This window comes from Sordaria macrospora, chromosome 2 (genome assembly GCF_033870435.1).
Source record: "Sordaria macrospora chromosome 2, complete sequence".
In the NCBI taxonomy this organism is placed as follows: Eukaryota; Fungi; Ascomycota; class Sordariomycetes; order Sordariales; family Sordariaceae; genus Sordaria; species Sordaria macrospora.
In genome coordinates this window covers 5580679-5606941 of record NC_089372.1, presented here as the reverse complement: position 1 = coordinate 5606941, position 26263 = coordinate 5580679, and the positions used below count along the sequence as shown (strand labels likewise).

Sequence of the window (26263 nt, the reverse complement as noted above, 5' to 3'; positions counted from 1 at the left end):
GAGGATTGACCGGGCCACCAGGGGATGATGTACCAGCAGCAGCATCAGATGGCCCGCCAACATGATCACCGCTTGAAGCAGCACCAGAACCAGCATTGCCGACGATATCATCATCGGCGGCGGCTGCAGCACCACATGCAGCCAAGTCAGTGCCCCTCTCGGAGGACAATTTTTGGAAGCTCCCTTCAAAGGCCTCCCCAAAACCCTCGGATTCCGCAAATCTGCATATGGAATACCATTCCTCCTCGAAGTCAACGGGATCTCTAAGAAACTCTTCCCTGGACGTAGAATAAGGAGAAGAAGAAGAAGAAGTAGAAGAAGAAGAAGAAAAAGAAAAAGAAGAAGAAGAAGAAGAAGAAGAAGAAGAAGAAGAAGGGGAATTGAACGGACCACCAGGAGAAGTATCGTTAGCAGCAGCAGGTTGGCCATCGATATACCTCTAGTCAGGATAGAGAGCTGCACCGCCACCGGATTCATCGCTCGAAGAAGAAGCACCATCATCGCCAACAGAGTCGTCATCTGAAGAAGTACGAGTATCGCCAACGGTATCGTCATCGTCAGCAGGTTGACCATCGTCAGAGTCAGGGCCGAGAGGTGTACCGCCACCAGATGAATCACTCGAAGAAGAAGCGCCATCCTCATCCTCCTCCTCCTCCTCACCATCATCATCATCATCATCATCATCATCATCATCATCATCATCATCATCATCATCATCATCATCATCATCATCATCAGTGACAACACCGGCAGCATCAGGTTGGCCATCGATATACCTCTAGTTAGGATAGAGAGCTGCACCGCCACCGGATTCATCGCTCGAAGAAGAAGCACTGTCGTCGCCAACGATATCCTCATCCTCATCATAATCATCATCATCATTGACAGCACCGGCAGCATCAGGTTGATCATCGTCAGAGTCAGGACCAAGAGGTACACCGCCATCAGATGAATCACTCGAAGAAGAATCACCATCATTGCCAACGACATCATCATTCTCATCATCATTGTCAGTAGCACTACTGGCACCACCGGCACCACCTACACCGCCGACGAAAGCAAAGACCCTCACAGCAACCGACTCCCGCACTCTCGCAACAGGCATCAGCTCGAGAGGAGCGAGGAGGCCCTGCGTCGTCCGTAAAAAATCGATTTCCTTGGCCGCGGTTCTCGTCAGAGTAGGGTCGCCCTCACGGTACTTTTCGAAGCCTCTTTCAAAGGCCTCCCCAAAACCCTCTAGTTCCGCCTGGCATCTCAGCCTCTCAATCAAGTGCCATTCATTCTCTGATATGACGGTACCGGTATCTTTCACGGGTTGGATAGGCCCGTGATTTTGAGGCTGCCGAGTAGAGATGAGGGGACTGGAGCTTGACCCTTCATCTGCTGTTGCTGCTGCTGCTGCTTCTACCGTTACAGCAGGACCACTTGTGGCAGCAGCAGCATCATCGGCACCTTGACCAGGAATATTGTGGGCATTGTGGGCAGCGGCAGAAGCAATCACCTTCATTGACTCCTCCGCCTGACATGTCGCAAAAGCTCTCTGCTCAGCAGTCTTCCAGCCCAGCTCATCCTCCAGGAGATAAGCGAGGACCACAACATGGAACCTCAACGCATCGGGTGTATTCTTTCGCAACCATTCAAAGCCCTCGTCAAAAGCTTGCAGGATGCCCATTTCTTGCGCAAGTGACCTCATCTTGTCGAACGCGTGGTGCCCTTGATCCTCCTCCTCTGTTGTTGTTGTTGTTGTTGTGCCGGACAGGAGAATATCTTCCACAACAGCTTTCTTACATGTACCCAGAGACTGAGAAGGCCCAGCAAGAAGAGTACTTGAACTTGACCCTTCATTTGCTGCTGCTGCTGCTGCTGCTACGGTGCCCGACGTTGCCGCAGAGCCGCTGGAATGCCCTTGATCCCCCTCTGTTCCGGTTGTTACGCTTAACCTGAGAATGTCTTCCACAACAGCCCCAAACCTCGAGCTTGACCCTTCATTTGCTCCATGTCCCCTTCGAGTACCGCGGGAAGTAGCAATCCACCTCACGAGCTTCATCTCCCTATCCCTCCAAATAGCCATTAACTGCTGAGCTTCCAATCCCGGCTCAGACCTTTGCAAACGGCTTTGCAAACCAACGAGGGACACGGTATGGACGCTCAAAATGGTGTGGCGTTCATCTTCCGAAAACATTGCAAACCCCTTTGAAAAGGTCAGCCCGATACCATTTGCATCAGCAAGTGCTCGGAGCCTCTCAAACGAATCCAATTGATCTTCTTCATGTTCCCCGATACCCCATTTTTGCTGCGCAGTCGTTCGTACAAGCCTCTTAAACGAAGTCGATTGGTCCGCAGTAGGATCATCTGGTGTTTCTTTCGCGGTAGGGATAGGGGTAGGGGTAGAGGTATTGTCTTCCACAACTGGAGACCGCCGGGAAGGCCCAGGGACAGTAAGGGCACCACTTTTTGAACTTGAACTTGACCCTTTTCCACTTGCTCTCGTTAGAAACCTGAAATCACGGGCGGCAGCAATAGGCTCCCTGACAAGCTTCAGCTCCCAGTCCCTCCAATCAGCCGTCAACTGAGCTTTCAAGTCCAGGGGCGTCTTAGCAGATTGTAAAAGGTCTTGGAAGCTAGCGAGCTCCCGAGCATGACAACTCAAAAGATAACGACGGTCACCCTTCGACAACGCTTCATATCCCTTTAAAAAATCCATCCCAATACCATCTTCATTCGAAAGCGCTCGCAGCCTCGCAAGCGAAGCCGATTGATCTGCTTGATCTACTTCCCTTGTGGTATCCAATTCTTGCACAGTCACTCCCAAGTCTAGACTTGGAATCACAATCGGTGAGCCCGATTCTCGTATTTCTCTCGCAATAGAGACAAGAGCACTGTCTTTCACAACATCTCTCTTACCCCCACCATCTGGAGTCAGAGAAGAAGGACCAGCAAGGGCACTTTTGGAACTTGACCCTTCTTCACGTGCTTCTGCTCCCGTTCCAGAACCGCTGGTGGCGCTGGCGGCAGCTTTGGAGGCCAAATATCTTTCTTTAGCCCTCTCCTTCCACGCATCAAGGTCCTCGGCATGTTTTCTGTATGCGGTAGCGAGAATGTCATCGTGATCTTGAGCAGGAGCAGGGTCCTTGACCTTCCGTTTGCCCTTCCCTTTCGGTCCTTCGGCTTCGACTTTGACTTCGGCGTTGGATGTGGCCTTTTCTTCAGCCTCAACCCACCGAGCACATGCTGTGACTAATTTTCGGTGGTGTTCCATCAACCCCAGGAATTCATCACATTCCTCCACGTGGTCTTTGTACGCCTCCATTGTTTTCATCTCCTCCAGCAACTCTCGCCATGTTTTAATATCTTTGTTGGCGTCCACCACACAGCTCAGCCAGTCTTTCAATGTCGTCACGCGTAATCTATCAAACTCAGGAATGTCGAGACAACGGATGTCGAGACAAAGCATGGTCTCATCAATAGAAATCGAGGAATACGGCCCGTCTGGATCCTCTTTCTTCAACCTGAGAATAGCTGCGGTGTCTCGCATGCGATGGGCCTTGTCGCACATCTCCCTGAATTCCGACTCCCTCCCCTGCCTCTCCGCCATCAATTCTTTTGTCCCGAGCTGGTTCTCAGTGCCGCCCTTCAACTTAGCCTGGACAGCCGCCAAGGCCTCGCCAGCAGCGCGATATGTCTTTGGTAGAGGCTTCTTCGTGGCCTCGGAGATGTCGGCCGTAGACCTAGCTTGTATGGCCGCGACGAGATCGCCAACAGTAAGAAGTGGCTTGGGTAGAGGCTTTTCCGTGACCTTGGGCTCATAGGCGGACCTGGCAGGAGCGGTAGGTTGTGAACGAATGTATGCATTAATTCGCTCATTAATGGCTTTTTCTCGGTTGGCCCGTTCCAAACTGCTCTGTGATCCCTCTTTGCACGGAGCTATTTTCTCCATACCAATCCAGAAGAATTGGTATCCATCGGATTGGAGGTTACCTGCAAGTGATTCATGGCAGCACCCAACCCAGCCTTTATGCTTTAACGGGCCTGTTTTGCGATTGTCAAGGAGTTGTAGAACCCGATCCGTTGTAAGAATTTCCCCATCTCTTAGGCTTGTTGTCTTCATATCTGAGACAGCTTGATTGTCCGTTTCGGGTATGACCTCACCTCCATAGATCAGATGTTTCAAATCGGCGACCAGTGACCTCAGTTCCCTGCGTTCTGTGCAGAACTTGGCATGCTTCAAGCTCATGGCTGGTTCAATGTCAGAGAACTTATCTAAAGCACGGCCAAAAATTTCTTCGTATACTGAGGCCCTCTGTTGAACATATTCCAGTTGTTTCCATGGTCCGCCCGTTGTTTTAGGAAGCATGCCATAAAGAAGTGGAAACAAAGACGAGGTTGGGGTAGAGCGTTGAGGACGATAAGGGACACTGATCAGGTCCTCCGCGCAAGCAATAGCCACCACAGCCCATGGGGAAAGGCGTCGAGATTTGTTGCTCCTTAAGTGCGGTATGGTCCACCATACGTGCGGATTGGCCTCTACTTTCGCCGCCTCCACGATATCCTTCAGCTTGTTGTTGGATGTGCTTAAAGACACGCTGTCACGAAGTGATTCGAAATCATCAACCCAATGCCGGTCAATGTGTAACAGACGCGATGCCTATTCGTTCCTGATGTTTGATAACCAATTGATTCTTTTCTGGTTAAGTGATGGCGGTTGACCGGTGCATCTCTTGCCAACACCGGGGAAAACCAAGCCGAGAAGTATGGCGCTGTCTAGGGGCCATTCGCCGCATAAATCTTCTAACTTTGTGACCGTACCGCTAGGAGTTGTACCTTTGGATTTCGGTGACTGGTTGAATGGTGGTGGTGGGGGAAGAGAGCTCACGTGGTCCTTGGGAGGTGGCAGACGAGTGTTCTCCTCCTTTTCCTCAGCACCATCTGGGGCCGGGCTCGGCGGAAGGATGGGCGGGGTTTCAACCGTAGGTGAGGCAGCTGCGCTATCAGGCGAAGCGAGACGGAGATCCGAACTCTTATCAACAGGAAGCTTGATGTCTCCTGGAAGATTGACAGCCTCTTGCGCTGGTAGAGCTTCCTTGGCGGGAGTAGAGCAAGCCTCGCCCTCGCTGATAGAAACAGAAGGGGCTGTTTGACTAGGGCCAGGAGAAGCGGCAGGACCCTCTGGTACGGTTGGAAGGAGATCCAAGTCCTCATCGACTGGGAGTGGGACGGCTGCGGGAGAAGGAAGAGTTTCCTCAGCCGGGGCTAATGGCTCAGTAGGGTTTGCCGTAGTGATGTCTTGGTGATCGAGATTGGTAGAGGTACTTTCGCTCTCGCTCTCCGCAGCGCCCACGAGACCAAAGACGAGATCGTCAGGCAGCATTTCGTCATACGCCTCGTCGATCTCAATGGCCGTTACAGGTAGAATGTCGCTTTTGTTGTAAAAGTATGGTTGTTGCAAGTCTTCAATATCGTCAACCTCTGTATGTATTATTTCTATTTCGGACTCTTTTGTATCATTGACTGTTTGATCAGCGGCCGCATTCTCATGCACCACAGAAATCTCGGGGCCACCTCCCCTTAACCCAAGGAGAGACTCCTACAACTCCTTGTCGCCGTTGACCTTTTCCTCCTGTGTGCCATTTTGCCAGTCCTCATGCTTGACATCCACGATGCGGAGAATCTTTTCAGCCTTGGGAAGAGGCTCTTCACGCTCCTCTTGCTTCTGGGAAGGTTGGGCGCCTTGTGAAAGAGTCGAGGTCAATGCGTTGAGCAGCTGGACGGCGCGCTGGAACACAATGAAGCTGATGAACAAGGAAGCGCCGATAGAGCCCGTAACGAGGAGGGCGCAGCCGAAGAAGAAGAGGCCAATGCTCGTCCAGAAGAGCAAAAAGACTAGGGCGGCGCCGAAGCCAACGACAGCGGTGGAGAGGACATATCCGAGGAAGAGCAGAAGGGGGACAGAAGCGAGAGCAATTTGGATCGCGAGGAATACCTAGACGATGGGGATTTGTTAGCTGGATGCTGTCTGACCGCGAAGGGACATTGGTGTTTGCTCGGGAAAGGGGAGGCAGAAACGCACAGTCAAAAGGGGACGTTCGTTGTGGAAGCGTCGGACACTGTCGTGGGTTCTCTTGCGGTATTCGGGCGAGGTAACGTATTGGCACGCGGTGTTGACAACGGCGGCGGTTTGACGGGTCACACAGTTGCGAGCGCGGATCAAGTTGGAGAAGACGGAACCCAGAAGGGACTGGTCTTGGGCCGGCTGGACCTTAGGCATGTTTGCGGCTTGAGGAGAGTCGAGAAGCTGGTCACGACGCTGTCTAACAAGTGGAAGGATGCCGTCTGTGTTTAGGCCTGGCTGGTGTGGTTGGCTGTGGCTGGCTGTGGGTGTAGTATGTGTAGATAATGGAAACGAAGGTGTTTCGAGATATCTGATAAAGTAGGTAGGAAATGGATGATTGAAGCGGTGGTAGTAGTTGAAGAATTTCGATATGAAGAGCCCAGATAGAGACTCTCGTGGACGGGAGGGGGCGAGATGGTATTGTAGTCTGTAAAACGAAAAGGTTGGAAGAGGAAGAGTCCAAGACAAGTGGTTCGATCGGAGTGTAGTAACCAAGGAAGAAACGGAACAAAACGGCTGACGATGGGTACCTGAGCAAAACCCAATGTAACAATGTAACGGACGGGAGGGAGCACTTTCCAGACAATTGCGAATCAAGAGACTCAACTTGTTCTGGTGGTTGCAACCGAGAAAGCCGTGGAAGGCGCCAAGAGCCCAGAGCGCGTATGTCATTCTCTTGCATGACGTAATCCAGCCTGGGACAGGTACGTACCACAGTACGCCACCTCCCCTCTTTTATCACATGCATGCGGACTGCGGAGAGCATCTTTGGTAGTTTAGGTTCTGCCTGGCAGCTGCCAACCAGCTGTCACAGATGAATGTGCCTGTTGTCCACTGAATGAGCCCGCCAAGACATTGCAACAACCCATTGGCCAGTGCAGCACGAGAAACATGTCCGAATCTGGTGCACCAATTCCGAGAATGTACGAAACAAAGGTGCTATATCTGCGACAGAAACAACAATCAACATGTCTTGAGAAAGCGCCGTTAATCTGTGTGCCCCTGAAAATGGGCGTGAAAGAGCGAGAAGAGCCTGAGGAGGCACAGTGGTGCATTCCACTTGGCCATTACACAAATAATGTCGACCGTTTTGCAACTGTCGCGGTGAGCTTGCACGGGGGCACTCTCCTAATTGCGCCCACCTCGTTGACTGTATGTGGCAACGGCCGCAAGTGCACTTTCTGACCACCAGACAGAGGTAGACCTGGGGAAGGAGCGGGATAGTGGATGGACCGGGCAGGCATGAATCGATTGAGCTGGATGGAAGGAAGAAGAGGCCGATACGCCAACCACACTCGGGACCGACCAGCGAAATCAATCAATTCGAGTTGAGTTCTCCTTCCATTCATCAACGAGTGGAAGTTGCCGGCTGGACCAGTAATGTGAGGCATGAGTGGCCTAGTCACGCCAGTCAAAAGACAATTGGAAAAAGCTTATTGCAGAGGCCAGTCAGATGAATACAGTTCTCGACTTCAAAGGGAGGAAGCAGGGAGCCAAGGGCCGTCACTCTGGCCAGACATGAAAGCACTGACCTGAGAAACGCGCTCTTGGGATGAGACATCTGCTTAACACTCATCAGGACCTCAAAGTCAATTGAAAAAGAAAAAAAAAAGAAGAAAAAAACCGAAGAAAATACCCGCCATCACCACGAGCCGACAGCAGAGTCCCGAACTCCCGATAGGGCTTGACGGCCGGGCCGGGCCTGTTGCCCCCGGTCCATTTCGGCCGCTTTGAGAGTTGAGACAGACGGAACTGAAGTGAACAACAACCAATAAACTGCCAACAGTTAAAGAAATATCAAATGAGATTTATGAGAGAGACTCCTATAAAGAAAACCACCCAATCAGGAGCCGGCAAGATTTCAGACTCTTACCGTACACTAACAGTCTCACTTACCCCTGAGGGTTAGCATCGTGTCTCGCATGCCCCGTCTTCCAGACTCTCTCCCTGTAGGGCCACTCGCTGTCAAGCATCGTTACAGGGGAGCAGGGATCCAATTTCGGTGCCTAATTCCCGTCTTTATTGATTTCTCCACATTGGCTCCCACGCTTGCTCAGCACTAGTACCCTTCTCGACAAGCTTGCTCTCTCATGTTAGAAGTTTACTGACCGACGGCAGCAAGACTTTCTTCTCCAGAACCATCAATGTTCCTGAGCCGTCAATGTGACTTGCCAACGTCCTGGTCTTATACCTGCCGGCGTCTTCAACATTCGCGCCTGGGGTTTGACTTCTTCTTTTCCCATCTCTCACAGGTTTCCATACTCGGCGGCGCAATGGCTCGAAGCTAAACATCTTGTTCGAGACCTTCTCAACGACAGGTCCGACCTCGGCTGTCCATCAAGCACCATCGTGGTCTAGGAGCCCGGAAGACTTGAGGATTGGGGAGCGTCGAGGGCCGAGAGGTGCCGAGGACCACAACACGAACCGATAGCAACGAATACACATCTCAAAGTAACACCGCGATAGTTTTCTGCGCCGCTATTCATCTCTTTGTCCTTCAGGACTCGAAGTTGGATGCGCCATCCACCATAATCGGCTCTCCGTTCTCGAAAGACAGATCCAGTCAAACTGGCCAACCTGTCGGCTCGTTTTCTGCTCGAGATGCTCAGGTTGAAGCCGCCTTCATCGCCATCTTCGTCAACAACTTGAACCACAAACCCGGACAGCTGCGCCGCCCAGCCCATCCAAAACTAACGACGGCTTAATGCCGCGGGACGACCCCCTGCGGCACCCGCCGCCCGCCTATGTCTTCGACCATCCAAACAACCTTGTCGTCGAGTCCTGGCTAGACACTCTCCCGCCCTTAACCAAAAAGCCCTCTCGCCGGGACATCAAGCAATGGCGGCGCGCACGAGGCGGCAAACCGTCAGCCCACAGGACCTGGTTCATCTTCTCCATCGTCATTCGCGCCATCTCGACAGTCGTCGCCATCATCGCATGGGGTCTGAACGTGGCGGTTTTTGTGGAAAGTCGACTGTACTGGGGCGGAGTGCCGGATAGGATGATTGCTGTGTTTGTGGTGGTAGGTTTGCCTTGCCCCAGGAAATGAAGACCAACGAGGGAACCATGGGCGGAACTGTTGCGCTGACTGATCTTTCGTGAAAGGCACCCGCTATCATCAGTTGGAACACAGCCGAGTTCATCACGATTTGTGTCCGCAAATCTAGCGGTATACCATCCGTGTATCATGCCTGGGCTGACGGGATTCTATTCGTGGGGGTTGCCACGACAACGGGAATCGTGCTGGTTGATATGATCATTGGGATTGCCGAGTTTGGTTCGTTGTATGATGGGTTGTTGGCCAAGGGCATTGTGTTGGTTGCAATGTTGCTCTTACTGATGTGAGTACCCATCACGTCAGCCTCCAACGGGCCCAGTCTCCCGGAGCATTCCGCTGACCGTACACTACAGGGTCCTTCACTCCTTCCTCTTCTTCAACTACTTCTGCCACAAGCTAGACAGACACGACCCAGGACCATTCGTACCTCTAAAGACAACCGGCCTACCGAAGGGCGACGTGGAAGCCGCATCACTAGCTAGGGCATCACCTACAACACAACCGGAGCCGCCATTCCGTTACAAGACCTACGAATATTACGCCAAGGAGGAAATGGAGATCACGAGTACCGGGCGAAGGCCCGACGGAGGATTTGTGATCGACAAGGGTGTTGAAGATATTCAACAGACCGTCGGGGCGAGTACTACGATAGCAGCGAGGCGGTCTGAGGCTCAGATACCGTATGAAATACCGATTCTGCCGTCGGTGTTTTCTCCGCACAAGTCCGGGACGTGCATATGAGGCGGGATTACATGAAGCACAAAGAAGGACAACAGTTGGATATATCACAATGATGACCATAATGACAGACGATGTTCGAGCAATGAAAGAAAACGTCATGAGTGGAAGCATGGTCAGTTTTTGAACTCTATGTTGGAGTGGCACGGCACAGAGGCCTGCAGTGGACAATTGATACCTGTCTCGGACATGTTCGAAGAATCTAGTAAGATGACAAAAGAAGACATTGAATCAGTATGTACGTTTCCACCTCTTACCGCGGTTCGTACGGCAACTCTGCCTATACCACTTGTAACCCATGCCGTTTCCCATAGTCCCGACCCACCTTCTTATCTCTTCCCCTCCCCTAAAAGCTTCACGCTCACATCCCTAAGGCTAACAGATTTTAATACGCGGCTAGCCCTACAAAGGCGATCTTCAAGCCGACAGAGATACCTGGAGGGATAACAAGCCAATCCCACCTGTAGCGGTGCCTCGATGTTCCTCACCGAAAGTCCAACCGGTACAACGACAGACCTCCCAGGCACCAACGTGCATGCCATGTATACAGCAACCGGTGACATGCTCCCAGACGCTTTTTCCTCAACCGACCTTCGATGATTGCCCCCCGAGACAAGGAAAGAAGCTGGAAAACATACGAGTCCGAAGTCCGAAGTGCCATCCAAACTAGTATCGGGTTGACAATTCACTCTGGCAACCGGGCAGTCCAGATCTTGCACTTGGAGAAGGCGACTAGACGCGACTGAGGTTCGCTGCTTGGCTTTCTCATGACTGACGTTGGGATACGTGTATCCTCACCATACATGTGGCAGTCTCCGAAGTTCGAAGTGGCTCTGTCTCGTGGATACTTGTTGTGGTGGAGCAGGAACGGGGCCTTTGATAGCAGACTGGGGCCTGCACTGCCTGGCGTGCAATGGACTAACGGTGCTACGCTACCGATCACCTCAACTCCTGACCTCGCCCCGTCAACTTCCAGTTCCCACGGGCATGAGATGCTACCGTGTCAGCCTTCCCCCCAAGGCCCCAAGGATTAAGCAGACGTTCCAAGCCCTACCTACCCAACTGCGAGTGCCCCTGTTCAAGCTGTGGCATTTCGCTTGCACTGGAACTTGAACCCATTCCATGGGCCTGGGCTGGACAGATGTTCTGAGGCAGAAACTGCAGACTGGAGGTCGGGAGCCATGAGATGGGAGAGGTCGGAGGACTTCATGGCTCGAGTAGGACTCGAGGTTGGAATAGACTTTGGAACGGCTGATGTTGGAATAAAGTCCATGTTTGCTGTTGAAGGTGGAGTTCTGATCTGAGGCCAAGGTTCTACTGCAGGCTCACGTACAGGTCCAGCTCCAGTTTGGTTAAAATTCAGGTTTATATGCCACATGAGATTCATGTTCTGATACGGGCTCCAGTCGTGGTTGTGGTCGAGGTTGTGGTCCAGACTCTAATAATCCATAAGGTACGTTTTCAGGTCAGGTCCCAGGGCAAGTCCCAGGGCAAGTTCCAGGAAAGATTATCATGGGTGCAACCTAAGCTGGCCAGATGGAGATGGAAATGAAAGCCAGTCAGAGACTCAGAGGACCACACTCGGTACCTTACTTTAACTCAGATCTGCAGGGGTCGACAGCGAGAGTCAAAGAGTCTCTATAACTTATCAGAACACAAGAAATGCGAAGAGCATAAAGACTGACACTGGTACAGGCACAGGCACAGGCACAAGCGCAGGAAAGCGGAGGAATGGGAGCCACCCTCCCAGCCTGCCCCGTATCCAAGACCCAACCTCCTGTCCTCCTCCAACACCACAGCATCTACCCTCTACCCCTCCAATTCCAAAACCTCCTCAACCCACACCCTAACCTTCTCCGCCACCTGCTCGCTATGATTAATACAAAAAGCATGCGGAATCCTATCCTCATCAATCACAATCTTCGTCCCCCCTTCTTTACCCATATGGCCTTCCCTCTTGCGTCGCTCAATGAACTCGTCCCGGTATTTATCTGCGACCCAGTGATCGTTTTGGCCGAAGTAGAGGAAGAACTTTGGCTTCTTTTTCTGGGTCTGTCCCTGCTGTTGTTGCCCCTGATTGTGTGCGTGTTCCTGACGGATTTGCCGATCAACTTCTTCCCAATCTGACTCGACTGTTTCAATTTCTTTGGCTACCACTTCCCCTTCCCTTTCCCCCTCCCCTTCTGCTGATGAACCAGAGGTAGAGACAGAACCAGATGAAGAAGACCACCACCCCCACCGCCCCTCCCCATCCCTAATAACACCCATCTCGTCCTTCCCCAAGTGAATCGCCTGCCAGATTCCGTCCCTGCTCTGCAAGAACCTTGTAGTAACCTTGCTTCCATGCTCGCTCATGCCTAGTACTCGTCGGGTAATCCACCGCAGCGCGAACCCAGGTACAAGGTCAACGAAGGACTTGGCGAGAACATGCGCGTAGTTGTTGAGAAAAGGGATGGACCGGATTCGAGACAGGTGAAGCCCGGAGGGGGAGAGATGCATTTGGTGGATGGTGGGGAAGAGGAGGAGGGCTGTGCTTATTGGCAACAACTGGGAAGGGGAAGAGGACTGAAGAGAGCGGTGCAAGATTTCCAGAGCCAAAAAACTGCCGACTGAGTGCCCCGCTAGGATTATCTCGTCGAAGGGTCCTTTCTGTTCATTCAGAGTGACGAGAGAGGAGTAAAGGTGGGAAATCTGCTCTTCCAAGAGAAACGGTTCCGTTTCTGGGGACCCGGGGACAAAGGGGGTGTGGTCGGAGTCCGAAAAGCCGATGAGGTTCTGGCCGTAGATGTGGAAGGTTATGGGCTGTTGGTCTGGTGAGGAGTAAGACTTGGATTCGAGTTCGTTGAGGAGGGAGCGCAAGTGGTTGAAGAAGGGGGCGTAGTAGTCGATTAGGCCGGGGTTGCCGGAGATGAAGAAGAGGAGGTAGCGCTTTGGTTTTGTCGTCGTGTTGCTGTTGCTGCTGTTAAAGATGCTGGTGCTTGTGGCATTGGGAGATGGGTATTCGAGAAAAGGAACAGGACCAGTTGGACGGCGCGTTGTGGCCGGCGCTGGTGGTGGTTGAAGCGGAACGGAGGAGGAGGATGGCATTTTGCGGGACTTGTCGCTTGGAACTGGCGATTTTGTTGTTGTGAGAGCGACAGTGGATAACGACAAAGGAAATCCAAATGTTCGAGAAAGACTGAAAGCGTTGCGCCGGAAAGGAAGTCGAGCAAGACTCCTGAGCATGGCCGTGATGGTGCTCGTGAGTTTGCGATCGGGACGAACGGACGTTGATAGCGGGCCCGAGGTGCACCAAACGGAGCCAATCATTGCAATCGGCCGAACAAGCGGACCCCAATGCCAAGAAGCCAACACCAGGAAATCGCACCTCCGACCCTAACCCTTGCCCCTTTTGATATCAAATGGCTGCGCCCAAAGTGCGACAAGCAAGTCTTTGTTGACGACCTGATATTGCGCTCGCACATACGTCGCGCTCAGTGGATGCCATAAAGTTGTCATTTCTTGCAACGCTTAAAACATCCATCTGAAGTTGGCCCACGGATTTGACGACGCCAACGATCTAGCTTACGCTGAATAGCGAGCTGAGTTACCTCTAGTATGGTCTCATCTTCATCGTCTCCAACGTTCATTTCCAAGACAAAACCTGTGAATTCTTCCTGCAGCTCGCATGTGCATTTCCCTAGGAATAACTGCAGATAAACTTCCCTGTAAATAAAAACCGACATGAATGCACCGGGAGGGGCTTGCTGATGCAGCTGCCAGTGGGCAATGATGTCAGACACTTTGAGAACTACAAAGCTTCGGACGTGTGGACGACGCCGGTCTTTCACAGATCCACAGCCTGTAAACTCACGGCAGCGAGCCCTTTATTATACCCCAGCACACACAATCTTACTAAGGTACTACAAACATCATCACCCATCCACTGACACTGCAGGATCCTGTTGCTGAATTTGGAAGATGGTTTCCTGTCACCACGAAGAGCCTGACAGGCCCCAATTCTCCCCACGCAGACGGCTGTCAATCTGCCTCTGACCTTACGACCTATGATGACGTTCCCAAGACCGTCGGGTTGAACATGATAGAATGAGGCGCGCAAGTGGCAACGGTGAAACTTGTTCAGTCATAAATGGGCGAGCAGATCCAGGAGCCACTGAAGGCACATCCATCTCTTTGCTATATATCTGTTGAATAACACTAAGAGAACAAGAACAACAGCAGAAACAACAAACAACAAGCAACAATAGCAACAGCAGCAACAGCAACAACAAGCAACATGAACATGAACAGGAGAAGAGGGAAGAAGAAATGTTGAATCTTCAGATCGAAGGCCGCTTTCACCTTCTCCAACCGCTTCCTCTCCTCCTCTGAGTCAACTGTGGGCAAGCGCCTGTCGCGACCGTTCTTGACATAGTGGCTGAGAGAGTTCGCCACCTCGATCATCACACCGATGATGGCCTTCTTGTCCTCGCGGACCTGATCAGCGGCGACTTTGGCACGACGGCCCCACATCGCCGACGTCTCAACCTCTCCGATGAGAAGCTCAAATGCTCTGGCAATATCCTCGTTATGGCGGGCCTGTCCAACAGATTCGAAAGGTCAGGTTAACCTGAGTGCAACAACAATTGGGACTCGAGGAAGGACCGGAGACATGACGACTTACTTTGCGCCGCTGGTGTATTATGTTGTTGCCAGGACAGGCTGCCACGTCTCTTGATCTAGTCGAGACGACGGGAGTATTCGAGCGTGTGGTCCGAAAACCTCAGATCGCTTGCTAGGCTGCACGCCCGTGTTACGATCCAATCATGGAGACTAGACTAGCCGACCAATCAGATCGGACCCGAGACGAAGGTTCGGGTCCACGGGTCCAGTATATCGGGTCCATGAAGACCGGTATAAAAGAAGGCCTTCCCCGGCCTCTTGTTACCGGTTCTTCAGCAAGCAATAGCTATCACAATCTACCAGTACCTTTTGGCTACTACACTGTTACTCTATTGTTCTATCCCAGCGATAATACTCCTGTGCTTGTAACGGTTCGTCACAGCCCGGAGGAGGGGTCCATGGGAAGTGATTTGGGCTAAACACTTTGCAAAGTTTGGTTTGCAAGGTGTCCAGCATCTTGCCCAAAGCTCGATCACTAATCACGCAGTCGTTGCTCTCTGCCGGCGTCATGGAGATCAGGCGCGGAATGAGCTTGTTCCCAAAATCACGTCACGGCGGAAGTCGAAAAGGTGGTGATGGAGGTCAGCGCGACACGGGCGAGGAGAGTCTGTTTCCGGGAGAAGCACCTCTCTGGTTCTTAACCAGATCAATGGGATAGACCATGCTGCTGCTATTGTCAGTGCGGTGTTAAAAAGACATCAAACGGCAAGGCAAACAGAGAATCTTCGTTGGCCATACCCAGAGACCGCGCTGCTCGCTGAGCGGACGACGTGTAACTTGCCCTTGGATGGCCAGCCCATGAGCAACAGAGCCTGGGTCATTTATCTTGGGATTTTCCGTGAGGAGCGGCGAAAGGTCGTGAAGTGAGCAAGGGCCAGGCCCTCGTGGCGGAGGGAACACTTGGAGAAGAAGATGAAATGTCAGTGAGTGCCACTGTCGACATGTTTTGCCGCGGAAAATAGTTGCGTGACGATTGCCAGGAAAATGTGAACTTATTGTGACAAAGACTGGAGGAAAAGTGAACAATGGGTGACAATTGGAGACCAGACCAGGCGGGGACCACGGGGTTTTTATCTGTGTGGGAGACGAGGGACTGGTAGTGGATGTGCGTCTAATGCATACACGCTTGGAAGGGCTATGCCGGAACGAATGAACACCCCTGTCAACCTTCCTCTGGGTTCCATTTCCCGTTACAGAGCACTGGAAAAGGCAAAGCTTGACAGAAACTACAGCACGATGGAAAGGAAGACACTTCTACGGCAAGAATCAGGCAAGGTACGACGGATTTGAGAGCACGACTGGATGAAAGTAGATTACGCCGAAGGCAGGTCACAATGAAATGCAGATTCGTACCGCGAAAGACGTGGAAGTCAGGGCAAAAGGCAAGTCACGACGGAAGGCAAGTCACGGCGAGAAGCAAGACACAGAGGAAAACAAAGCACGGTGGCAGTCAAGTGGTGGTGGTCATTCAAACCAGGCGCCCCGCGTCCACCTGTTATAGTCTAGGCCCCCTTCTCCTCCACCTCCACCTCTACCGCTGCCGCTGCTGCTGTTGCTGCTGCTGGTGGTGACACCCGTGTTGCTGGTGTTGGGCATGGTGCTGGGGTTGATGCCCCTGCTGGTGGTGCTGCTGCTGTTGTTGTTGTTGCTGCTGTTGCAGGAGGAAGTGGTGGCGGCGGCAGCCGAGGCCGCGCCAACCGCCGCGCCGACGCTGGTCTTCTCGGGCATCGTGCTGGTGAAAGAGACAACAAGTCAGAATGAAAGGCAAGGGCAATGCTGCGTGTTAGTGGTTGGACTCACAGATCTTGGTGGCACCTGGGGAGTGGGAGCCGTGGGGAGAGGTGGAGGTGCTGGTGTGGTGGGTGAACCTGGAGATCTGGTGTCAGCAAGGAAAGGCAATGAGAATGGAATGCGTGCACTCACAAATTCTGAGAGGAAGCGGCGCAGATGTTCTTGGTGTGTGACTGAGGTGGAAAGACGGCCTCAAAGATCTGTGCAGTGATGGTTGCCGGAGAAGAAGAAGGGAAAAGAGAAGAGACCAGACTGGGTCTTTATGCTTTTCGGGAGACTGGAGGGCAGATGCGTGGGAGTCACTCATCCACCAGAATGCGAAGTACCTTCGTCCAGAGCAGTCTAGAGGTAGGCAGGTGTCTACCACGGAAGAGATCACATCTTCTTCCTCGAGGGATCGTGAGTCTTGGCAATCTCTTCATCACTGACCAAATGATCAACCGTGAGGTCACTTTCCTGAAGGCAACCCGACTGGAACTTTCACGTTTTTGCAATGACAGCCGTTGGAAAGTGCAAGAGCCAGTGGATTAGAGGAGTCTTGGCCCTGCTGACGGCACTCCATGACATCAAGTGCTGAGGAGAGTCGAGGATCAAAATCCAAATCGGAATTCACGAGAGTCTCTTTCGGTCACAAGAGACAGAGAAACGGAAAGTCACAGGTTGATAAGCCCTCAAACGCGGAGAAGATGAGCGGCAAAAGCATCTGGGGACGGGAACATCCGCTCCGGGAGCAGTCACGAGAAATTGAACAGTGATCACGGAATCTCACGATCGAGCAAAAGCAGATCGAACATCAGGAAGCTGCAGAAGTCGGGTTTTCTCAGGGGGCAGGTAAGGTAGACGGGAAACTGACACGCAGAATTGGCCAGAAGCAGAGATTGGGCGAGCCGTAGAGGTCCTCACGAGTTCAGATCTCGATCACGGCAATCCGCAGGCTCAGAGACTTGGGAAATCACGCGATGTCCATGGCAAATGGAAGAATGGGAAATTGAGAAGGAAGAATGGGAAACCGCAAATGTCAAAAGATCGAGGATTGAGAGGTTGGCGGACGGACGTTTTCCTTCTGATGAGCTCTGGGTGGAGATTGGAACACAGCATCTAGACCAAGTACAGCCGTGCCTTTGACTATGAACCTTGATCACGATGAGCACGCAATGGCTGCGGAGAGCCGAATGAAGGAGAAGTAGAAAGCCACGTGCTCGAGAAGATACATGTAGAGTGACATCCGAACAGAAGAGACAGGCAGACGGGAACTTCCAGCTCGATTCACCCCTTGGATGACGATCTTCGTGGCTTCTTACCCCACACCTGCCTGACAGGTACCAGCAGCAAAAGTGTCCAATCCAGATCCAGACTTACAATCACGGGAGCCTGGCCGGTGATCGTCCGCAAGGAACCTGGGGAGAACCAGGAAGGCGCGAATTCTGGAAGCTCGCCGGTTTGTTGAGCCTCAAGGCAGGCAGATCGGAAAGTTCCGAATCTCATGATAGCCAAGATTTGAGAGATACCGAACCATCAAGGTTCCTGGTATGATGAGCCTCAAGTTCTGGAGTGCCCTTGGGGAAAGAACAAGGCAGCCGCCTGGCCGGGAGATGGGTGTCCATCCGCCTCCAAAGTGACGAAGAGGCCAGGGTTGGTTCCTGGACCCGACTTCTGGTTGAGTTGGCGGAGCGCGTCACGCGTCTCTTGTGCGGCTAGTTTCTTCCCACAGACTTCGAAAAGCCTCCCGTCTTCTGCCAGGCTAGACGTACCCGGCCAGTCTTCAGGAGCAAAGTTTCACACTACTCCACAATTTCCGGGGCTCGGAGACACTCGCACGTTCTGATTCCAGCTTCGGCCTTTTTGAGCTCCATGACCCCATGTTTGTTCCATGAGGGTCTCCAGAGCCGAAAGACGGCCATGAGGGCTTGCCGGATGATCAATGACTCCGACTGAATTCCCACAAATGTCAAAGCTGCCAATCTCACAACCGGGAAGGTGTCGCCTGCGGCAAGAGCAAGATGCTTCCAGGCCACCTCATGCATTTGACTGGGACGCAAACCACCAAGCCACTCGAAAATTACCTCCATCACCGTAGCAGTGGAGGAGGGAAGGCGTGAAACAGGCAAGTGTCCGGCCTCGATCGATCAGTCTGGCCCGATCAAATTTCTCCCATCATCGCGTCATGTCACAAGAGCCCCTCCTCCTGCAGGCTCCCTGCTGGACCCACCCATATCTCTTTTGCCCGGTCGCGTTGAGGACCGTCAAGGGCAAGGCCGAATTCAAAAGGCAAGAACCATGGAGGTAGACCACTGGACAAGCGAACGCGAGTGAAAGAAGAAGGTTGAGAGCAAAGTGACGGGAGACAGAGAGGAGTGGCAGTCGTCATCACTTTGGCATCAGTCTTGGGATCACCACTTCTGGCTGCCGGACACTGACAAATTGTGAGGTCTTCTTGGGAGGCCACAAAAAGATAATACACTGCCTGTAGCCATTGCTCGTGAAATGATAAGATCATCACATGGAGGGCATTCTGAGAGAAAATGAGGCCATCATATCTCTCACTGTAGTGACATGCTCCTGATTTACACAACGGGTCGTTTGCAGACTTCTTGTTGGTTTAAATGGTCGCCTTTGGCATCACTCAGAAAGGAACCAAATCTTAAAGACAATCGGCTCCGTGATTTGTTGTTTTGCTCATGCCTTTCTTGCAGTGAAGTGGTGGCCATGGAGCAGGAGACACTAGCAGAAGTTGTTACATGCACGCAAAGGAAATAGAAGACAAAGATTGCGAGCATGGAGATCACTGACAAAACATCACGAAAGCGTCAAGGCCAAGAGCAGTAGTGCAAATCAGCAGAAGCTAAAGGTTGTGTTATTTCTAGATGTGGCGTCCATGATCCATCCCCCAATAACAAGCTAGATAAAGGTAGAACTGATTTGCAGTTCAGCTTCGTCGCCTCCCGCGAAAATCTTGTCAACTTTGATGTCCGGCTTGCTCTTGAATCCCCCTTTCGGACCTGAACTGCTCGCACACGGCCCTCTGACGTTCGCATACGAGACTTTGCTGCCCTGCGAGATGTTGCACAGAGTGTTCAAGTTTTCGAGGAGGTGATGGTAGGAAGGGTGATCAGTCCCGCAATGGGGAACTTGTCCCGGATGTCGGGAAGCGAGTCTTCCTCTCTTGTTGACGGGGTCCGTGTACCGCGGCCTAGAGCGAGAGAATTAGTTTGTTAGCAACGTGATGACAGACCGAGAGGGAACACAAAGGCCGATGAGACGGGAAGAGAGTAAGCACCTACACCTGACTGGTGCCAACCAGTGTCGGCGACGAAGCCGGAAGGGGGATACCCTCAGGCTGTTTGGAAGATCAGATCCCTCGCGAAAGGAAAAGGTCCGCCAGTATCGGAGTTTTCGACGCCAAGAAGGAAGAAAAAGTCAAGTCAGCCGCGCCGCCGCGCTGGGCTGGGGGCTGCCTCCTGAAAATTTGGTCAGGAACGATGTCAGTTTGGAACCACGGAAGGAGATGTACTTACAGGCTCCCACGAGCACACCGGCTCCGCACTTAAAATCTTCATCCTGAGGGTGGAGCGGCGGCCACGGTCTTCGTCGTCATCGGCATCGACGCCAGCAGCCTACATGCGGCCCATGACAGTTGACGTGGTGGGGGCGACGGTGACGGTGACCGTGACTGTGGCTCTACAGGCCGATGGTGATTGGCTTGGAGTTGAAATGGGAGAGGGGCTCTGGTTCTTGTGGGCGAGATGTGTGATTATTAGCGTCCACAGGAGGATCAATCCTGAGCCCAGGATCACCATCGACCAAAACTTGACATCGCTGGAGAGTTGGCAAAACATTTTGAAAGATTTGTGTGGGACGAAAGGTTGATTTTGAGGACTGTTTGAAGTAGACAAGTAGTGGGAGTTGGTAATTGTGATGTTGAGTGAAGAGGGAAGAGGGGAGGGACGAAAAGTTGAGGAGTGGAAAAGGGTTCTGGGTTTCATTTATGGGCAAACTTCTCCAGCCTTGTACCTGGGTACCGTGTACCTGTGTACCGTGACTGTTGCCTCTTCCCTTTTCGAGACAGAGGGCTAGCCACCAAGTTCAATCTCTGTCTGTCCTGCGTACCTGCCCACGCTGGGCGCGCGAAGTCTGGATGACTTGCCTCGGGACCGAAGAACTCTGTAACTGGATACACCCCACCTTTCATCCCGGCTCAGGACACCCCTCTGATCTGATTTTGAGGTCCCCTCTTAGAAGACAGGACCGTATGGGAAGGAGGGAGGTACTTGGCCAAGGTACCTCTTCTTTCTGCGTGGCGTGGGCCGATGTTCGGTGGAGGTAATGACCTGAAGGCAGAGAGTTCTTTCCTTCGTGCTCTTCGGCTCTCTTGCAGATCTGGAAGAACATGCTGGCAGACATAAGGCTTCTCTTTTCCCACTTCTCCCACTTCTGCTCTTCTTGTCTGTGTCTCATCATCTGCCATCTCTCTTCCAATCCTTCAAAATCCAGTCACCTCAATCAGCCTGATGCAGCATCTCACCAACAACCAACTACGACAGCTGATCATTGCCATTGTCTGGTAGTCGCAGTATCACCATCGCGATGGGTGCACCCGTAAGGGCTGGTGCATCGACGCAGACTTCTCGCCTTACCAACACCTTCCTCGATGTACTGCGCATGTTTACGCATTATTCGCCTGGTGGGTTGCCGATATCCCTCCCCATTTCCCCCGAGTTTGCTCGAGAAACCCCAGCCAACCAAGCCACAGGAGACACCAGAGTCCGGATTCCGAGCATGGTTCTTCAGCTTCAAACCAACCAACGTTTTGGAAGAGAGCTAGTAATGTTTCTATTCTGCATGGGACGCTGGCATCGACTTGATGCTAGACGACCATAGCGTGGACTTCCCCTCCCAGTTCGGATGTTCTCCTTTCACAGCCTTCTCAACCATGTTCTCGACCGCTAACTCTCGTGTGGTAGAAGGAATCCGGTTCGAAGCTGAACAACGCGCTGAGTCCTTTGCCAGCTCCGCACCCTCTTGCACACCCGCATCCGGAAACTCGGCTGGCCTTCCCTCTCACAAAGACTGTGGATGGGGTTTCAAGTTTTCCAGTCCAAGGACAGGTACTGTGACTATACCGGTCAGGTGATTTTCTGGAGCTCAGGTCCACGCCGCTACTCGATTGAAGCTCTGGAAATTAGATCCGGAAATGGCGATATTAACAGCTCATTCAAGATCAACAAGGGTCTTCGGATCTCTCGTCAGCTCTTCTGCGATCTGACTTCGGCCGGTATGCCCATCGCCTCTGAGATGTCGGGCACTAATGGTGGAGAAGTATGAGCCGGCGGTTGTACGAGAGGGCAACACATTGAACGCCGAGCTGTCTTGTAAATATTTTGTCGCTTATTTCGTTGTTGTCTGGAACGAGAACCGACTGAAACGAAAAGAGATGGGAACGGAGTCACTCAGGACCAATACTGTGATGTAATCTCTTTCTCTTTCTCTATATCTTCTTCTTTATCTTTCTATTTCTCTTTCTCAAGTTCAGCTGCAATCAAAAATTCGTCCCAAACAATCTTTTGCTCTTATCGTGTTTGTCTGCTAGAGGCAACAGCTCTATGACACTGGATCTTTGTGACATATGTGATCTGACATGATGTGACACTGAAGTCTAGTTGACTTGAACATTCCATTCTTCTTTTGATGTATCTTGCAAATAGAGGCTTACTGTCGATGGCCAAGTAAGGGGCTTTATTGTTCTGCATTGTGTCTTTGGCCCTCCGTGTTCATGACCTTTTACTCGCAGAGATACAGCAGCTGACTCAGTTGTTTATACCCCGTAGCTTCCAAACGCACAAAGGTGACGCTCTGTACAAGTAGACCGCAGGCAGTGTCCGGTGAGGACTGCTAGGTCTGTTTCCGTAGTTCGAGCTCTCAATAATTGCACGATCACTGAACTTGGTGTAAGGTCAGATCATGCTCAACAATAATCGCAAGAGACATGTTGAGATGGTACTCAGCTCTTTCTCTCCTCACATCAAAGCCAACGCCACTTAAGCAGACACGGCGATTTAAGTGAGAAGAGAAAGAGACAGCCACAACCCAGAATATGCCCCTGGGTGGTTTATTTGCTCTCGGTTTCAGCAGCTGAAGGAGACGAGACGGAGGAGTGAAACTACAAAACCCCGGACGATCTATGAGAACAACATGGAAGTTGAGACAACGCGTCGTCCGAAGACGGAGATGAAAGTCCTTTGCTTCGTTTGTTTTGGAGAAAAGAGTTTCCTTCATGCTTTGGCAAAGCGATGAAACATGGAATGCGAATATTTAAGATGTGGGAGGAGGCACGCAGTTCGGGGAAGTTGGCTTGGGATATGGGTTTGTGCTGGAGGAAGCCCGAGGTCTGTGGCTCTGAGCCGATGATACATTGGCCAGAACTTTTTGGACTTTGGTTTCTTTTAGAGCAACGTGGCTATTCGTTCTGAGAATGGAGTAGTTTCAAGCTACCAGAGACTCCCATCTTGACGTTGACGCACGACGAGAACATAAAATGTGCCCGGCAAGGTTCTCGTGCCTCACACGGCATTGGACCTCAGGCACCAGCCGCACATCTGGAGAACTCGAGCCTGCCCGTCCAAAGCAAGTACAGACAAAAGACCAGCTTGAACCAAGCTGTTAGCCTGCCGTATTTTGAACATCCACACCCCGCCTCTCCTGCATTACCGTATCCCCTCGGTGGATGGCTTCGTCCCTCTTCCTTCCCACAGACCAGCCTCTGCGGAAGTTTCAAGAACGAACGACTAGCACAAGCATTGTAATACAGATAAAAGCTCTTACTCAGAGCTATTGAGATTGCTGAGTGCCACTGTGCTTTTCGTGTAAAAAGTGGGTCAAAACGTCGAGTGTCCGTTGAGTCCAGGACGGGAAGGCAGCGATATGGTCCGAGCTTGCACGTCATTATCGAATCTCTGCCGCTCACCTCAGCCTCGGTACTCGCACAGTGAAACGTATCACTTGCGATTATGATTGACAGGGAGAGGGAATGAGTTAAGCCGAAAGTCGGGGTGGAAAGCAGGAGTGTCCGCTTAGAGGAAAGGCAGTGAAAAGTCCGGCGCGTGGGAAAGTTGATGGGGATTTCGGAGCTGAGGCAGGTGCGTAAGCAATATCGTGGCTTCAGACGTGCCTTACAGCCATTCAGACTCTGTTAAAGTCGCCTTGGGCTCCCCATTAGGCAACTCAACAAGGGAGCTTAGAACTCGAGTTAGACAGCCCCAGCAATACAAACCTGTGCTCCTCAGCTCGGTTTCCAGTCCTTGATAGAAGACCTTCCCTGCATTCACAAAGTTGACGAGTCCTCTTTTTCTTCAAAATCAGTTACACCTCTTTGGCCCGCTCTCGTCAGATCTTCTCGTAGGACATGCATAAGTGATTTCACCGTAATGACCATGGTGATCTGCCTGCGAGCCCCGAAGGCCCGCCGTCCGTGACCGGGACGTAACTTTCCAAACCACCCCGCCATCCCGTAGCCGCACCTTCCAAATTCAAGACGGCGTTTGCCCAGCAAGGATGCTGGACCGTAGGTCTGCCATTCACTGGCATCCCGTCGCGTCTTTCGTCTCGTCTCCAAGTTCGAGACCGGGATATGCGAAGGGCAAGTGGCTCGATTCTGCCATTCTGTTGGCCCGGTGACATCCATTTCGCACAAATCGCAAGGCAGGCAGCCGTCAAAAGATGGGATGGTTTGAAAGTACCGCTGCCTCGTTGCAGAGCTTGCACAAGAGCACCTTGGATCATCCTCGACTTGCCCCTCCATAAAATCCCACTGCGCGTCGCGATTTGATTTCCTCTTCTTCCTCTTTTCTTCTCCAGGTATCATCCTGCCAGCAAGCTCTGAGTGAAGAAATCCAAAGTCGAAGCAGTCAACAGCACTCTCTCTTCTGCATCATACCAGTTGTCGATTCTGCCCAACCTCTTAGGCCGCAGCTGATCGGCTCGCTACGACTAAGTCCCCATTCCGGGTTCTCTGGCTGCCTCCCTTTGATCAAAGTAATATTCCCAGCTGCTTTGCCTCTCTAGTCAGAATTCTAACGCGTCATAGTCGCCTGCCTTTTTCTTTTCCATCCCTGAAGAGAACTTCCTTGACGATCTTACCTTCAGCAAGGGTGTCAACCTTCCCTAGCACCCGAATTTCTCCTTGAGCTCGTCGTCGACTGCTGCCCCTGACTATCCGTCAGTCTCTCCTCACACCACAAGTAAGCTCGACATTCACCCCGAGTTTGTTCTATGCCCGCCTCCTCCTCTCCGACGGAGACAAAGACTCTCCCGCCTTTCCGCCACTGCTGCTCCTCAGACTCCCCTCACCAGGAAGTCAGTCCCCTCCACTCCCAAGCTCGACCGCCTCAACCTCTCCACCGGCAACCAAGATGTGCATTCGGTACGATCAGCACTGGCACTGCCACTACGAGCACGGCGGCTGCAAGGGCAAGCTCGACAAGGACACTGCCGACGAGCCCATCCCCTCCAAATGGGAGCCGTGTGAGAGGGCCAGACGGACCGGCACTCGTTGCGAGGATGCCACGGTTGTCCGTCAGCACCTGTCCATGTGCTGCCCGATGCACCACTCGCGTCGGATCCAGCAGCTGGACGAGCTGTGGCAGGACGAGTGGAAGAACCAAGTGTTCGACTACTTCGTCCAGAAGCAGAAGCACTTGTCGAAGCAGGAGAAAACCGACTGGCGTCGTGTCCGCGACCTGCAGAAGGAGCGCTGGGCCAAGTTTGAGGCCGGTCTGGAGGACATTTACGCTCAGCTGGGAAACGAGCTCAACGAGGACGTCATCCGCATCTTTGGCACGACTTTCTACGAGCGCATCGAGCAGAGCATGCTGTCTTTCGTCAACAGGGTTCGTCTGGACTTGGATGGAGTGCGTGCAAGGAGGCAGCAAGTTCTCCAGGCTCAGCTGGAGCGTGAGGAAAGGGGTCGCCAGGCTGCTGCTGCCGCTGCCGAGGTCGCTGCCGCTGCAGCTGGTCCGCCGCCGCCCATTCCGCCCAAGAGCAGCAAGAGGAGACAGAGGTCTCTGACCTCCGTCAGAGAGGGTGACTTGATGCAGGTTCAGGATGCCCTGAGACAGATGGCGTTGTCTGGTGTCGCTGGTGCCTCAGCCTCAGCCCAGACTCGCCCTCTTCCTCCGATTCCGACCCCAGCTCAAGCTGGCTGCACCGTTGCTCGCGCTCCGGTTGCTGCCGCCATCACCGGCCCCTCTTTTTCCTCGTCCGCGTCTGGTCATGACGATGACGCCACCCTTGCGGTTGCCGCGTCCATCGACCATGTCTTTCGCCCTCCTTCAAGAGGTTCCTCCACTGCCTTGTCTTCGGATGAGGACAGTGAGAGCGAAGACGAGAAGCGCTTGCTCAGCAGGGACTTGTAAGACTCCGGTCTACAAGAATCGCCCCCATCGTCCTGGGACCAGCGATCAAAGAGCAACAACAGTGCTCCTCAAGTCCGTGGAATCAAGTGCTGCAAATGAGGCAACCATCGCCCCCAAAGACCTGGGAACCGGCGTCTAACGGGCTGAAAAAACGACTCCTTAAGACCTGGAGCAACGTGAAGGGCACCTTTAGCACTCCCCAACAAAAGACCCAGGGCGAGGAAGTTTGGACTACAAGACGCTCCCAGAAAACCCGGGGTTGCGTATCATAGGGTTGAAAAAACGCGCCTGAAGACCCAGGACTAGCGTGCAGGGCTGTAACCTTTTGTGCCGAGGTACATTTAGCACTCTCAAAAGACCTTGAGAGGAAGTTCATGGGCAAAGCATTGATTTCCGCTCCCAGAAACCTTTCCCGGGTGAAGCGAAGTATGGGTTGAAAAAACGTTCCCGAAGATGCCTGGGGTAGACGTGTTGGGCAATGTGGTTGTGGTATTTCAT

General features: G+C 52.5%; 7 protein-coding genes across 7 annotated transcripts; 2 read left to right on the top strand and 5 right to left on the bottom strand.

The window, feature by feature from the left end:
* Nucleotides 1–778: 778 nt before the first annotated feature.
* On the bottom strand, nucleotides 779–4354 carry SMAC4_05098 (uncharacterized protein; the record flags this gene model as incomplete). Its single annotated transcript, XM_066090225.1, has 1 exon — nucleotides 779–4354. One exon carries the CDS (start codon nucleotides 4352–4354, stop codon nucleotides 779–781), a length of 3576 nt encoding a protein of 1191 aa, XP_065946282.1.
* A 1095-nt stretch (nucleotides 4355–5449) lies between these two features.
* On the bottom strand, nucleotides 5450–6542 carry SMAC4_12906 (uncharacterized protein). The gene is made up of 2 exons (XM_003346791.2): nucleotides 6068–6542; nucleotides 5450–5980 (listed from the first exon to the last, which is right to left on the bottom strand). The coding sequence occupies exons 1-2, from the start codon at nucleotides 6263–6265 to the stop codon at nucleotides 5585–5587; spliced, it is 594 nt and encodes a 197-aa protein (XP_003346839.2). The 5' UTR covers nucleotides 6266–6542; the 3' UTR covers nucleotides 5450–5584.
* A 1493-nt stretch (nucleotides 6543–8035) lies between these two features.
* SMAC4_05097 (uncharacterized protein) lies at nucleotides 8036–10605 on the top strand. Its single transcript, XM_003346790.2, has 3 exons — nucleotides 8036–9131; nucleotides 9215–9450; nucleotides 9521–10605. Exons 1-3 carry the CDS (start codon nucleotides 8814–8816, stop codon nucleotides 9906–9908), a joined length of 942 nt encoding a protein of 313 aa, XP_003346838.1. The 5' UTR covers nucleotides 8036–8813; the 3' UTR covers nucleotides 9909–10605.
* A 1109-nt stretch (nucleotides 10606–11714) lies between these two features.
* SMAC4_05096 (uncharacterized protein) lies at nucleotides 11715–13523 on the bottom strand (the record flags this gene model as incomplete). Its single annotated transcript, XM_003346789.3, has 1 exon — nucleotides 11715–13523. The coding sequence occupies exon 1, from the start codon at nucleotides 13212–13214 to the stop codon at nucleotides 11715–11717; it is 1500 nt and encodes a 499-aa protein (XP_003346837.3). The 5' UTR covers nucleotides 13215–13523.
* A 579-nt stretch (nucleotides 13524–14102) lies between these two features.
* SMAC4_05095 (uncharacterized protein) lies at nucleotides 14103–15077 on the bottom strand (the record flags this gene model as incomplete). Its single annotated transcript, XM_003346788.1, has 2 exons — nucleotides 14103–14483; nucleotides 14991–15077. The coding sequence occupies 2 exons, from the start codon at nucleotides 15075–15077 to the stop codon at nucleotides 14103–14105; spliced, it is 468 nt and encodes a 155-aa protein (XP_003346836.1).
* Nucleotides 15078–19256: 4179 nt separating this feature from the next.
* SMAC4_05093 (uncharacterized protein) lies at nucleotides 19257–20552 on the bottom strand (the record flags this gene model as incomplete). Its single annotated transcript, XM_003346787.2, has 4 exons — nucleotides 19977–20552; nucleotides 19874–19916; nucleotides 19640–19695; nucleotides 19257–19548 (listed from the first exon to the last, which is right to left on the bottom strand). Exons 1-4 carry the CDS (start codon nucleotides 20339–20341, stop codon nucleotides 19257–19259), a joined length of 756 nt encoding a protein of 251 aa, XP_003346835.2. The 5' UTR covers nucleotides 20342–20552.
* Nucleotides 20553–24763: 4211 nt separating this feature from the next.
* On the top strand, nucleotides 24764–25765 carry SMAC4_05092 (uncharacterized protein; the record flags this gene model as incomplete). The annotated part of the gene is made up of 1 exon (XM_003346786.2): nucleotides 24764–25765. The coding sequence occupies one exon, from the start codon at nucleotides 24764–24766 to the stop codon at nucleotides 25763–25765; it is 1002 nt and encodes a 333-aa protein (XP_003346834.2).
* Between the last annotated feature and the right edge of the window lie 498 nt (nucleotides 25766–26263).